This window comes from Haliotis asinina, chromosome 8 (genome assembly GCF_037392515.1).
Source record: "Haliotis asinina isolate JCU_RB_2024 chromosome 8, JCU_Hal_asi_v2, whole genome shotgun sequence".
Classification (NCBI taxonomy): Eukaryota; Metazoa; Mollusca; class Gastropoda; order Lepetellida; family Haliotidae; genus Haliotis; species Haliotis asinina.
Genome location: NC_090287.1, coordinates 6305461 through 6319896, shown reverse-complemented (window position 1 = coordinate 6319896; position 14436 = coordinate 6305461). Strand labels below are relative to the sequence as shown.

The following is a 14436-nucleotide window of genomic DNA, read 5'->3' as shown; positions in this document are numbered from 1 at the left end:
AACTTCACGTCTGTGTCCGGTTTATCACATCCGAGATGGCTACTTCCAGATCTTGTTCTCGCGGGATCAAGTCACTTTACAAATCTCTTGCGGCTATGGTGTGGCATGGAACACTGCATCACTGGGCAGGAGAGTGGCCTCTAACTCATGAAATGCGACAATAATGTCTGTGCGACAACAACGCTATTTCACGACTTACGTTAGGGTAGGCTTACAGTCTGAGAATAAAGAACAGGATAAAAGTCAGTTCATCTTGTATCAACTTAGCACTAACCCCATTCATGCGTTTGAACGCGTAAAATCTGATTGTGTACCATCATTTCATCGGGCCTCTTTGGGCATGGATGGCCCATTTGTGGATGGGCATTAGCCCCGTGGAGTTGCCTCCCATGAGCTATTCACTTAATAATTCACTGGCCATCAGGACCACTGCTAGTCCAGCATATAACTAGACGACTGCACACGTGTTGGACAGGATTAATTTCTACAAAAGCCAGGGACTACAGGACCAACATAAATATTGCACTATTTAAACTACATAACGGAATATCCTCATAGACATCAATTGTACTAAGATATAAGTTGACTACTTTCAAAAATAATGTTACGCTAAACTTTTTACAACAAGATGACATGGAGTGATGTAACTAAAATACTGTCATTGTACTGGTCAAAGTAGTGTTGATCCATACTCACTGATATCACCATCATACAGGTTTTTAGTGATTCTTGAATCTGCATATCACAGACATGAGTTCTTTCATGCTGATAAATGGTAATAACAAATATGTATGACATTTGTTGAAATAACATTTTGAATTATGCCTGTAAGAGTTGTGAGCAGTGTTTTGTATATTCATGCGCTTATTTGTTCACTGTGAAATAATAACACAATTAATGTTCGGAATGTAAACAAACGCAGCCCACTCATGAAACAATTGCAGCGATATCGGTAGTTTAGCGGTAATAACAGAAACACAACGCTCCTTTCGGAAACAATGTCGGTAATGCTTGAAACATCTTCAGAGATTTCTCGGCTCAGTTCCGTGATTTGTCAGTCACGTCCTGAAACTAGCACATCAAAACATAGCCTCACTGGAAGAAGCACCCGTCTCGGTGAGTTTTGTTTTTAGTTTCTACTGTTTTAATTTTCATAATTTATCCATCTTTGACCACTTTGTCAGAGCTTTAAATTATCGTTTTAGGAAAAGATCGACACTGCGAAAGAGCATCATAAGTCATGCCACCGAAGGTTGTTTACATCTGAACATCGGAAGCATCAAGGGGCATGACTTATGACGCTCTTTTGCAAAGACGATCTTTTCCTAAAAAAATAATTTATAGCCCCGATAACACCTCATACCAACACGGGTGGTCAAAGATGGATAATTATGAAAATGAAAACAGTAGAAACTAAAAACAAAACTCACCGAGAAGGGTGCTCCTTCCAGTGACACCATGTTTTGATGTGTGAGTTTCAGGACACGACCGACAAATCATGGAACTGAGCCAAGAAATCTCCGAAGATGGCCGATCTTGTTTCTAGTATTACCAACATTGTTTCCGATAGGAGCGTTGTGTTTCTGTTATTACCGCTGAACTACCGATATCCCTGCAACTGTTTCACGAGTGGGCTGCGTTTGTTTACATTTGAGATGCAATTCCTTCAAATTTGCCGTAATTCCTTCAGTTACTTAGGGTAACCTGAATATGCCTGGTAGATATCCAGTATTCTGTAGGTGTACCATTAAATAATGTTCAGTTATTGCATTTGTGTTGACCTTCACAAGAGCCTCATATTCAACTTAAGTCACAGTGTTTGACATGTCGTAGAAAACCTGCACATTTGATGCACAAATTATCTCAAATATGTTGTGATTTAAGAAGCTTGCAACAGTGTTGACGAAATGGTACTAGGTCCTTGGTTCGGAAACCCGTGAAGATATGGGGTAGAGTAGGCCTTCAACAACCCATGCTTGCCAGAAAAGACTACTGTGGTTTTCGTAAGAGGCGACTAACTGGACCAGTTGGTCACACTTGCTGTCTTTGCTGACATCACGTCATTGGTTACCAATTGCAGAGATCGATGCTTATGCTGTTGATCAATGGATTGTCTGATCCAGACTCCATTATTTACAGACCATCGCCATATAGTTGGAATATTGCTGAGTGTGGCATAAAACTAAACTCACTCACTCACCCGTAGTTCAGATATCCAGAACTTCTAGAACTAAACATTTGCCAGTTAACAGTTTAGTTCTGATTAAATACTTGACCTCTTGACCAGACTTACCTTGTTTTTTTTTTTGGGGGGGGGTTGTTCATTCTTAAACAGTCACTGTTGATGTTTTGATGAAAATTGAAGTTGTCTCACAAAGACATGTCCATGACTCCCTCTCCTGACACAAGGGAGTCATGATGACTCCAAGATTTGTATGTCAAGTTCAAACACTGAGTCAGCTACAGATGTCATAAGAAAAATCAAACTATGACCCTTACTGATGACATTTAATAAGCATGTTCATGGAAACAGGTGCAGAAATGGAAAGCTCTACAGGTTGAGATACACCCAATGTCTTCTGAGAATTCTGATTTGTCTACACAGTTTGAAGATCGACATTTCCAGGTAACCATTCAGTTTATTTATGTTGAGGGGCATAAGAATTTGTTTTCAGAAATTAGTTTAGCATGCATATGTATTGTTTTCAAAACCAAGCTTTTCATACCTTTGGCATGTCGTGCAGGCAGGTTTTCATTTTTTGAAACACAGTATGTCGTTCCTTGACATCATTTGGTAAAAGAATGTACTGACAACAGGGTTTGAAATTAATGCTTTAATTTGCTACTGTGTGTTTTTTTCAGGTAGCAAATTTGCTAATCAAAATCTTAATTTGCTACCTGAAAAAAACACATAGTAGCAACAACTTGTTACCTGGTATTTTTTAGTGAAACTTCTTATGTTCATCAATTAACCATCATTTTCAAAGGATAGATCTCCACTGTGCACTTTCACTCATAAACTTACTGATACTGGTCTTTTAATTTCCGAGAAATGGAAATGTTCACTTACACAAAACAAAAATTGCATAAATGCGACAGAGAACCAGTGAGCTCAGTGCGCATATGCAGAAGTAAGAACATTTCTGCTTCATATGTTTGATAATGAACATTCATCAATTCTTGAAGCACAAGGGCGATAAAAGCTCACCTTTTGATAAATACCAGTATGAAGAGGTACTTACCACGCTATGAACTGATTATATGATGTATTTTAGTATTTATGCAATAGGACAGAAGTGCTGCTACCAGGTAAAAGATTTTGCCACCTGTTTTTAAACCAGGCCCCGATTTCACAAAACAAAGTTAAGTCTGAGTTTTGACTTAAGTTACAGTTTTTACTCAAATTTAAGATAATGCATTTCCCTGAATGTACTGAAATTGATGATGTACTTAAAAGTGGAAGACAGTTTGCATTTTGTGAATATATTGCTTAATTTATTTGGGCTTTTTTATTTTAAAGATGCAGTTGTCTTAAAATTTCAGCTGTTTCAAACTGTCAAACTCAATTTGAAATATGAGTAAAAACTTAAGTTTTGTTTCGAGAAATCGGGGGCAGGTCACAAGTACTTGCTACTTCATGAAAAAGTGAATTTTCAACACTGTGATAGTTACAAAAAGAACTGATCACCGACTTGCTGGATACCCTGTAAACAGCATTGTGAAAAGATTAATTTAATTATCCAACTGTGCTTTCAGTTTCTGACCCGTGAAGGTCCCGGGGTAGAATAGGCCTTCAGCAACCCATGCTTGCCATAAAAGGCGACTATGCTTGTCGTAAGAGGCGACTAATGGGATCGGGTGGTCAGACTAGCTGACTTGGTTGACACATATCATCGGTTCCCAATTGCGCAGGTCGATGCTCATGTTGTTGATCACTGGATTGTCTGGTCCAGACTCGATTATTCACAGACCGTCGCCATATAGCTGGAATATTGCTAAGTGCGACGTAAAACTAAACTCACTCACTCACTCATTCACTCGCTTGCTTTCAGTTTCTTGAAGCAGTGGTTTCAGTTTTATGTTACCCTTCAATATAACAGAGAAATTTGTATGTCATAATTCAATATGGAAGAGGAATCTGTATGGCAAAATTCAATATAACAGAGAAATCTGTACATCAATTCAATATGGAAGAGGAATCTGTGTGTCAATTCAACATGGCAGAGGAAACTCATAATTCAATGTGGAAGAGTAATCTGTATGTCTTAATTCAATATGGTAGAGGAATCTGTCATTCAGTATGGAAGAGGAGTCAGCATGTCATTTCAATAATGCAGAGGAAACTATGATTACACGATGCCATTTAGAAAGTGGTCAAATGCAACATATGTCATATTTGGGATTTCACTTTCTTAGTAAAGTACAAATTCTAGCGACTTGGAAGTCGCGGTGGCTGAGCGGGCTAGGCAGCTGACTTTGTGTGCTGGCGATTAGGTGCCTGACTCTGAGGGTGCGGGTTTGAATCCCGGATGGGACTCAACCGAATAAAGTACTAGAATTTGTACTTTACTAAGAAAGTGAAATCCCAAATATGACATATGTTGCAGAGGAAACTCTCATAATTCTGTATGGCAATGGAATCTGTGTCATAATTCAATACTGCAGAGGAGTCTGTATGTCATAATTCAATATGGCAGAGGAATCTGTATGTCATAATTCACTATGGCAGAGGAATCTGTATGTCATAATTCACTATGGCAGGGAAAACTATGTCATAATTCAGTATGGAAGAGGAATCTGTCATAATTCAATATGCCAGAGGAATCTGTATGTCATGATTCAGTATGGTACAGGAATCTGTATGTCATGACTTCATGTTTCAGGAAGTCTTACAGTTATTGCGGGGACCAATTTTTGAAAGGGTGAAGTTGAAAAAACGTGAAATAACCAAAGACATGGTCAAGTCTGACATCATGACGGGTGAGCTATGGTGTCTGATGTCATGCCACATCAGATTTCTGACATTTTGTTTTAGGTCAGGAGAACAGTTGGAGGTCCAGATAATTCTGGAAATTGATCATGTTAATAGCGTAGGAAACAGACAGCTTCAGGTTCTAGTGTGTTGTTCATGATGGCAATGTTTATTTATTGTAACAGATGGGTCAGTTGTGAACTGATCAACATAAAGTAATGACCACTGTATCCTTGCAATGTAAATGATCTTTCCACGAAGCTACCTGCAAAATATTGACCCTATGATAAGCTTGTGGCCATAACATAATGTCATTCTTAAGAAAATAACTCTTGTCACCATCAAATGTTTATGACTTCACAAGGTAAAACACAACAGCATGCTACCCTCACTGTTACATTACTTATCAATTAAGTAATGCTTTAAATGAATGTCTTGGCAGGTATACCTGCTTTGTTGAATATGAAAGTAGAAACCCGTCTATACAACGAACTAGAGGTAAAGAGAGGGAGTTACCTGACTTTTTAAACGTCCTTCTTCACCCACACAAGAAAAATGCTAGTGATTTGTTTATATTCCTGCTGTTAGGTCCTACAGTTCGTCTTGGATATGATTTTCGAGCTAAGCCTGAGTTCGAGACCTGTCTCCTGCCGCAATCTCAGCCACTGTACACAAGTGACAGTGAAGAGGATCAGCAGGGTCAGTATGTCATTGTCACACCTGTCATACAGTCATATACCTGTCCGTTCTTGCTGTCTGACACCACTGTCAACAGTTATGTACTTGGTAAAAACCTGTCGTACATCTTTCATACACCTATCATACTCTGCTTTTTGGAAATTCTACACCTGTCATACAATCTTCATACATCTGTCATATAGTCATCATGCACCTGTCATACATTCTTCATACAGCTTTCATACATTCTTCAAACACCTGTCATACAGTCTTCATACACGTGTCATACAGTGTTCATACACCTGTCATACAATCTTCATACACCTGTCATATAGTCTTCATACACGTGTAATACACCTGTTTTACCTCACAGTCATTCACCCGTCACGTCATGATAGTCATACACCCTTCACACACTGCTGTCATACACCCATTATAGTTATACACTGCAGTCTTGCAGTCATACCACTGACATATGCTTCTCTCGTATACCAATCAGGTTTAGGTCCAAATGTCATTGTTTTCACAATACTTATTTGCCAAGAGTAATCAGTTGTTTGTTAAATGGAAATTCATCCATCAAGTACTGAGTTTACTGCTGTTACAGACTTTTGAATGAGATACTCAGGGAGATCAGACATCTGTGTGCTGCTATTCATGAGCCTGATGTTTTCTAGTCAGTAACGATTATATGAAGATTTCGTGTTGTTAGTCAGTGTCATTATTATGATTTGACCAAACTTTTTTTCTTTTATCAGTTTCCAATTGTTTGATCACCATGGAAATGTCTTGTTTCTCATTGTGATTGAGATCAGTTAGTGACATTTTTTCCTTATCCTGACTCATGTTTATTATGTTTGTTATGTTTGACACAATGAGTCTGGATAATTGTAAAATGTCAAGTTTATTCAGAAAATTACAGATTTTTCCTTATCCTGACTCATGCTTATTATGCTTATCTCCTCCCTTGAAATCACTTGAAGTTCATTCTAATTGAAGCAGATGTACAATGCACTCACCCACCAGAAGCCTCCCTTTCCCGCCATTATGGTCACATGACAAGCCATGCTTGTCACTCTGTCTTTCATCGCCCGACGAGGACAGTTGGAAGCTCTTTGGGTCCCAATACGGCGATAAGTTTTTGCTTAATTTCAGCCCTGTAATCTAAATTGTGTCGTATTCGGTTTTTGGTTTGTAATCACTATCTATTACTTGGTCTAAGTTGATGAAATCATGTTCCAGTGTAATTTACAGACCTCCTCCATATAGCTGGAATATTGCTGAAATATTGCTGAGTGCAACGTGAAACTAAACTCACTCTCTCACCCACTCATGTCGGGCTTACGAAATTCAGAGAGAGAGTGTCACGCATGGCTGGTCATGATCGTAATGAGGGGAAAGGGAGGCTTCTTGTGGGTGAATGTATTGCATGTCCACTTCAATTTGAAGGGAACATCAAGGACTTCAAGTGTTCTGCTATCCTCACGAAGAGGATAAGGAGGCTAAGGAGAAATCTGTAATTTACTGAATAAAATTGATATTTTATTCTTATCCTGACACATAGCGTCAAGTATAATAAGCATAATACCCATGAGTCAGGATAAGTGTAAAATATCAATTATATTCAGAAAGTTACATTTCTGACTCTTAAATGAAGAATAAGAAATAGCCCATCTTACTCTGAGCATACAGACATATCGCAGTGATACCCCACTATGTCGTGTGATTGCAGCGTGGACTTGTGGATACCGAAGCCTGAGTCTGCACCATGAGAAGCTTGTCGTGTACAGCTGTCTCCTAAAGGAGAAGTCCAAGCACAGCAGCATGGCTCAGGTTAGTTACAGCATTGATCAGGTCATTTGGGGCATGGCACAGGTCAGTTACAGCATTGCTCAGGTCAGTTATAGTCTGGATCATGTCAGTTACAGCATGGTTCAGCTCAGTTACAGCCTAGCACAGTTACAGCACTGATCAGGTCAGTTACAGCCAGGATAAGGTCAGTTACAGCCTAGCACACGTTAGTTACAGCCTGGTTCAGGTCAGTAACAGCATGTCTTCGATTTGGTATTTTCCTTAACATTGGAGTATGAGAACCAAGTATCTGTATTTTGCTCATGTTCAGTTGTGACCTCAGCCCGACTGTTCTAGAGAGATGTGTTTTGTTCAGATCCTGTCGGCCATGTCTACGGAGTGCAGCAGCAGTCAACAGCAACAGAAAATTAGCATCAGCAGTTACTTCCACAGAGTTGTCCCCCCTGGTGGCACACCAACCAAGTCGTCACAACCCAGCACTTCAACACCAGGTGGTGCTAGATCACATGCAACAACCACCACAGGCCAAGATGAGGTGGTCACAGTCCCACCCTCCGACACACGCAAGAGAAAACTAAAAAGCATGTATGCTTCTGCACACTAGATATAGTCAGTCAAAGTTATAGGCTATCTTTGGAAATTGTGTTGAAAGGCTTGGACTTAATGTTGTGCTCAACCCTTCAGTGATATGGGGTCACCTTAGGGTCCTAGTTGCAGTTCATGCTAGTCATGAAAGTTGTCATCCTCGATATCTCCAGGGTATACGTTCCGATGAATCTCCAGTATACCCTTTTTATTATCTCCCTTTGCTAGCTCCGCATTCTCACAGTAGCCAATCAGCTAAACCGCTGTACAGCTGAACTTGCCAATGACAACAAAGATGGCGGTCGCAACTGCAAAGGTTTGTTCACAGAGCGACACAGATATTGAGGAAATCATAGAAACATTGATAGGTCCGACAATTTCAAAAGAAAAAAAATATAAGACAGAACTCCTTTTGCCTCTTTCAGAGAACCTGTGCACGGTTGTGTTGCCAAGTTTAATCGGTTAGATATTTAAAAAGTGAAGGTGAGTTGTGATTGGTTCGCTCAATTTCCTAGCGTATACACCTGATTGGATAAAAAGCCAGCCAAGGGAGGTAATACATTTATCGGGCTTAGCTGTAGATGCATCCAGAGTATAGTGGAGACATGTCGGAATGTATACCCTGGAGATATTGAGGATTGAAAGTTGTTTATGCCAGACAAACCTGAGGCTGATATTTTAGGAATATCCTTCACCATCTCAGTACGATGACACAATATGGCAAATGGTTCTGAGCAATCAGTCTTTTGGTGGCCTTGTTTGACAAATTGCTGGGAATGTATACTCACCCAGATTTTGAGCTGACGGAAATGAGAATTGGGGGCAGGATTCCGAATCTTGGGCTTCAGGATGATGAGCAAACGCTTTTAACCACGAAGTTAACCTTCATGTACATGAACTTTCACAACTCTGTTTCCATGTTTTCTTCTTTCAGCAAATCATATGATTTAAATCAACACTAATGGCCATTTTATACTTATGCCTTGGTTGATGTCTGTGTGATATATATTTATTTATGTTGTTTTTTGCTCTGTCCAGAGTCAAGCGAAGCGGACCCAAATTGTCGAAGAAAGCTAAGAAAGTGAAGAGTTTAAAAGAAGTGATGGCTCCAGGAAAGTGTGCTGGAGGTCATGTAGAGGATGTAGTAAGTGATGCTGAATTTACCAGAATGTCATTCTTTGGAGATTTACCTGAAGAAGATTGTGCATCTGTTGATAATGAAATTATTACTAAACCGGACCCAACAGGTGAAATTGTTGACAAAGTTGAAGGCAATCCAACAGAACAAAAAGACTGCTCAGAACCAGAGGTCTGCTCAAGATCAGAAATTTGCAAAATCCTGGATATGTCTCTGGAAAATTCTTATCAAAAATGCAAACTGAAGTCAGTGAATGTCCAGAATGACTATGTTCAAACTAATTCATGTAACCATGGTAACAGGTCCTATGGCTCAGAGGACATGTTTATGGAGAACTTTGATGAAGTTACTGAGGATGAAGTCAACATAATTGAACTGCAGAAGGCAGAGTCTGAACATCCTCCAGCGAAGGAGAGAAAGAACTCTGCAGTCTGTAAGCCTGTTTGTATTCAAACACCTCCACAATATGAAATAACAACTGACATGGACGGTAGTGATTGTTGTATAATGCCAGAGACTTCTTTTCACCGTGACCAGGTGTCTGTTACAGACCAGATTCTTCATTCAAGATCTAAACCTACTTTGAAAGGCTCAGAGAAAGAGTTGGGTGTGGATGTAATTCAAAGAAGGCTTACTGTAGGATCGAACGAGACTTTACCATCAGCAAGTTTTATACATGAATTTGATCCAGATACTCCCAAAGTGAAGACAGGGAGAGTGCTGGATGAAGGTCATGGGGATGCAACTAATCCTAAGAGAAGCAGATGTGTAGAAACGGAGAGCAGTGTGTCCAGTAAAACAAGTTGTGAAGACCTGCCACAGATTTCTTTGAAGAAAAGAGACCGAAGCTGGAGGAGATCCTTGGCACTCCTGATGAAAGAGAAGGATGCTCCCCCTGAGGTTCAGGAGGTGATTGACTGTGATACCATTGACTGTGATCTGATTGAGGAGCTGGAAGAACTTCCTAAGCATCCTATGATCCTGACACAGGACCTGAGACATGAACTGAGTCAAGTCAGGTAAGAGCAATGTGTCCAACCATCTGTTTTATATACATTTGTATTCCACATACCCGTGGTGAGTGAGTTTATTTGTATGCCACAATCCACAATATTACAGCTATATAACAGCGGTCTGTAAGTAATCAAGTCTGGCCCAGACTATCGGGTGATCAACATCATAAGCATCATTCTATGCAGATACGGTGACGTGTCAGCCAAGTCAGCTTCTGACCACCCGATCCCATTAGTTGCCTTTTACAAGTATAGGTTAATCAAGACCAATTCTAACCCAGATCTTCATGGGTCCCACATACCAATACCAGTCTGTTCTGTTTCTGAGTACAGACACCAGTGTTTTCTTGATCTATATTTTAATATGTTCCACCAATTTGTTTCAGCTCAGAATCAGAGCTGACTGAATCCCATATCCAGATGATGGTGTTAGGCAGTGAGGGATACCTTCGATCCATCTTCACTGGAAAGGTGATACTTGATTTCAGGGATGTGCACAGGGTAATACACGTCCCCATACAAGGGTATTATCAGTTAGTCATTGGCTCTCTCTATAATTCATGCTGAAATGGAAATTTTTCCTGAGCCTGACTCATGCTTATTTACCTTGTCTTTCCCCACTTACGAAAGGTTAGTGGAAACTTGAATTCCTTCGAAATTCCTTAAAAGCAGACATACAATCACTCACCATGAGCTACCTCCTGTTCAGCTAAAAATATCTCCCCATGTGGTCACATTTTGGCATGCTTATGTTTGTTCCTGTGGCTCATTCAATGAAGATGCTTTCCTGTCACTGCTGATATTTGATTGAAATTTTTACATGTGCATTGACATCTTGGCTTCTGCTTTCAGCATCAATGTCGAAGACATGAAGACTACAAGAAAGGTGGAAAGACTAGATGTAAGTACATCAGACATGTAGCGAGATGTACCCATCAGGTTGTATCCCTTACCTTCACCAGGATCTGTTTTCGGTTTGAATCCTAGATTTTTTCTCTTCATGAGATCATTTTGTGTTCACGCATGCACACACAGCACTTTCAGCCACCCAGTAAATAGTAATTAGTATGTGCTTTCTGCATGAATGATACTCTTTCCTGACAGGATGGGACCTAAATCTTGCATGTCTAGAACAGCTCACATGTGGAAACAGTGCAGCAGCTGTCATTTATTTTGGCTTAATATTTTTGTCACAGTGAACCTCAACTACCAGGTGAATCTTGCGATGTTCACAGAACCTCAGCAGGATGCTGTCATGGAAACCCTGATGGGGATGTTTTGTAAACGCCATCACAAGGTAGGCTGGAATGATCGGAAGCATCATAGGAAACCAATCCAGTCAATGATAATAAGGCTCTGATAATAGTCAGTGTGTCCCTAGGTCCCACATAGACACTGGCACAATCTCAGTGAAAACAGGTGGGAGGACACCTCCATAGATCACATCACATCACATAATTTTCCTTATGAGCCAGTTAGAGTTGAGGCTAATGCCAAATGAGTCATAAATGGGAGAATGGCATGATATCTGAAGTCTGTGTCTCAAACATTTAGAAAATATTGGAGTTAGTCACACAAAAATATATATGTGACTGTATTGCTGTGGATATGTTGTACATCCTGCTCGGAGCACTATGGAATCTACAGCTATTAGGGTGTACTATCAAAGGAACATTTCTGTTAGGTGCAATCTTGTTTTGCTAAGGCTGAAGTTTACGAATGAAGGCCCAAGATTGGACAGCAAATGTCAACAGTTCACCATCAGTAACTTCTATAGGATGTGATCAGATTGGAGACAGAGTAGGGGGCATAGTGTTAAAGTAAATGATCCAAGTTCAGTAAACTGGGGCCTGTTCCACAAAGTGAGCACAGCTTTATGTATGTCTGTGTAAAAGAATGGGAGTTACAGTCTTGTGGAAGAGGGACCTCCCTCGGATGCTTTATTAGCTTACACTGTAGTAACCAATTGATGTTGTCCTAGGTGGCACGGTTTGTGATCCTTTCTGAACACACATCCACTTACTTTACCCAGATCTAAATGTTATGTCTACATGTTATGATGCAGAAACAATATAAAGTTTGTAGATTGATGCAGAAACAATATAAAGTTTGTAGAGGGAAATTTGTGAGCATATTTGAATATTGTGATGGTGAGGGAGCCCCACACACTGCATGTCTCCCTCCTGTTCCCAGTACATGGACTACATCCTGAAGGTGCTGCTGCCAGAGATGATGATTCGAATCCTGATGGAGGTGAAGCACATGACCTACGATGACACGGAGGCACTCATGAGTGGTGCTGTCAGGTAGTCATGTAACATAATCCACTCTCTTGTGAGGTGAGATCGACCACTGATTGAGACACAGAATGAAGACTGTCCAGAGCGTCACCCTATTGTGGTCATCTGACAAGGTTAAGCACTCTGTGCATTGCTGTGAAGTTTCTCTTACAATCAGACACTCACTGTTTACCTTGATCAATGTGAACTCAGTCAGTTTGCCTGAATACACAGTGCTTTTCAGTTTTCCTTGGGTGCATTTGTTCTTTTTCATGTGTTGAAGATGTCCTGTGACACTTGTAACAATGTTATAACAAATGATTATGCAATCAAATTCTTTGTGTTTATTTCTTGCTATTTGGCCCCTCTATCACCCAGAGTTACCTTAAGTCCGGGTTTACCTGCTCTATTTCCTTCACGGTTGAATGCTAAGACTCAGTGGGTGGTTTATCTTCTGTCAGGTCTAACCTCAAGAGTACTTGTAGCAGTTACAGACACAATTCTGGTGTCGAGGTAGGATTCGACAACATTAGGATGGGGGGCCTTTGAATTAAACACTTGTTATAACTAACTTAAAGGTCACATACAACGCTAAACACTACTTTTCAGATTCTGATACCTTTCGGTATGGACTTAAAAAATAATGAAATGAAAAAAAAATTGGATTTCAATTAATTCACTAATTTCACCATCAGCTGGGATGAAAGGTGTGTTTAACAGCTGTGCTGCACTGTGGACATAGCACATTCACAATGATTAGGTTCATGGGGCTTGGACAGGGATACCTGGAAGGTTTATTCCCAAGAAGCTGACTCACAGCAAATGGTGCATGCAAGCATTGTCATTGTGGTTTAAGTTGGAGAACATAAGATGTTGCTAGTGGTTACAAGCATCTTAGGTCTGAAGTAATAAAAATACTCTGGTTCCATACTATTTCTTATGTTTTTCACATCTTGCACTTTGGATGTTGGCAGATTTGCATACCAAGTTTTCAAGAAAGTGTAGCATTAGAAATATTAGTATTACTGAAATGTTTTAATTCATGTCTATGGAAACATAGGATAATAAGCAGTGTCACTAAAGTGACATCATCCCCCACCACATATTATCAAATCAAACTTAAAAAGAAATGAAAGTGAGACTGATAGTTTAAGATGAAGTAAAATGTCAACAAAAACATTACTCTCAAACTCTTTATATCAATTGTTGTTGTTCAAACACAAAATATTTTGAAGACTCACTTACACCTTGACCAGTGTATGAAACTCCTAAAAAAAAACAGTTGCTGTGACCTTGAAAATCAACTGAAGGTCACCAAATCAACTGGGCTCTGCACTTTCCATAGATAAAGCTTGGTGTTGAATATGAAGAAAATCCAGTGAATGGTTCTTGCGATATCTCGCTGACAAGGTAAAACACTAAAGTCCCCTTGTGGCCTTGAGATGAAGGTCAAGGTCACCAAACCTGACTGAGACCTTTCTTTTCCTGTGATAAACCTAGGTACCAAATATGAAAAGAATCTAGTCAACAGTTCTTAAGATATTCCGATCCGTACGTATCAGACAGACGGAGCCTAATACTATATCCCCTGCTTCATGCTAAACATGCATGGGATCAAAATATGTTGATTGTGATAATCTGCCTGTCACAGCTCAATGTCTGTTGTATTGGCACTTATGTGTCTGCCATCATGAGTGCTAATTCAGTGGTTTCAAATGACTGTGCGCAGGGCATGTAATAACAGACATTGGCCAGTGCCTGTTTGGTCGTATTTTCTCACTAAAAGCTTCCATGAAGATTATTTACATGTGACTACTATTCATAGCTGAGTACATACATCCATTTGCTCGTGCTTTTCAATAATTTGACTGCATCTGCATAAAAAATCTTGTGTTTTGTTAGTTTTGAAAAGGGGATGCACTGGAAGGACGGTGGTGGAGAGATCTATACAAAAGCTTG

At 39.9% G+C, this 14436-nt stretch overlaps 1 protein-coding gene across 1 annotated transcript; it reads left to right on the top strand.

Moving 5' to 3' along the window:
- The first annotated feature begins 26 nt into the window (after positions 1 to 26).
- LOC137293546 (uncharacterized) lies at positions 27 to 13407 on the top strand. The gene is made up of 11 exons (XM_067824170.1): positions 27 to 205; positions 2534 to 2626; positions 4884 to 4980; positions 5561 to 5671; positions 7383 to 7483; positions 7818 to 8047; positions 9086 to 10204; positions 10585 to 10669; positions 11051 to 11099; positions 11395 to 11495; positions 12392 to 13407. The coding sequence occupies exons 1-11, from the start codon at positions 164 to 166 to the stop codon at positions 12506 to 12508; spliced, it is 2145 nt and encodes a 714-aa protein (XP_067680271.1). The 5' UTR covers positions 27 to 163; the 3' UTR covers positions 12509 to 13407.
- The last annotated feature ends 1029 nt before the right edge of the window (positions 13408 to 14436 follow it).

Excerpts from the sequence above, each read along its gene's own strand:
- LOC137293546 (XM_067824170.1), top strand. The coding sequence starts at position 164 with ATGTCTGTGCGACAACAACGCTATTTCACGACTTACGTTAGG. Across the intron at positions 4,981-5,560 it reads CAAGTCTGACATCATGACGG|GTCCTACAGTTCGTCTTGGA; the intron begins GTGAGCTATGGT and ends TCCTGCTGTTAG. Across the intron at positions 11,100-11,394 it reads GAAAGGTGGAAAGACTAGAT|TGAACCTCAACTACCAGGTG; the intron begins GTAAGTACATCA and ends TTTTTGTCACAG.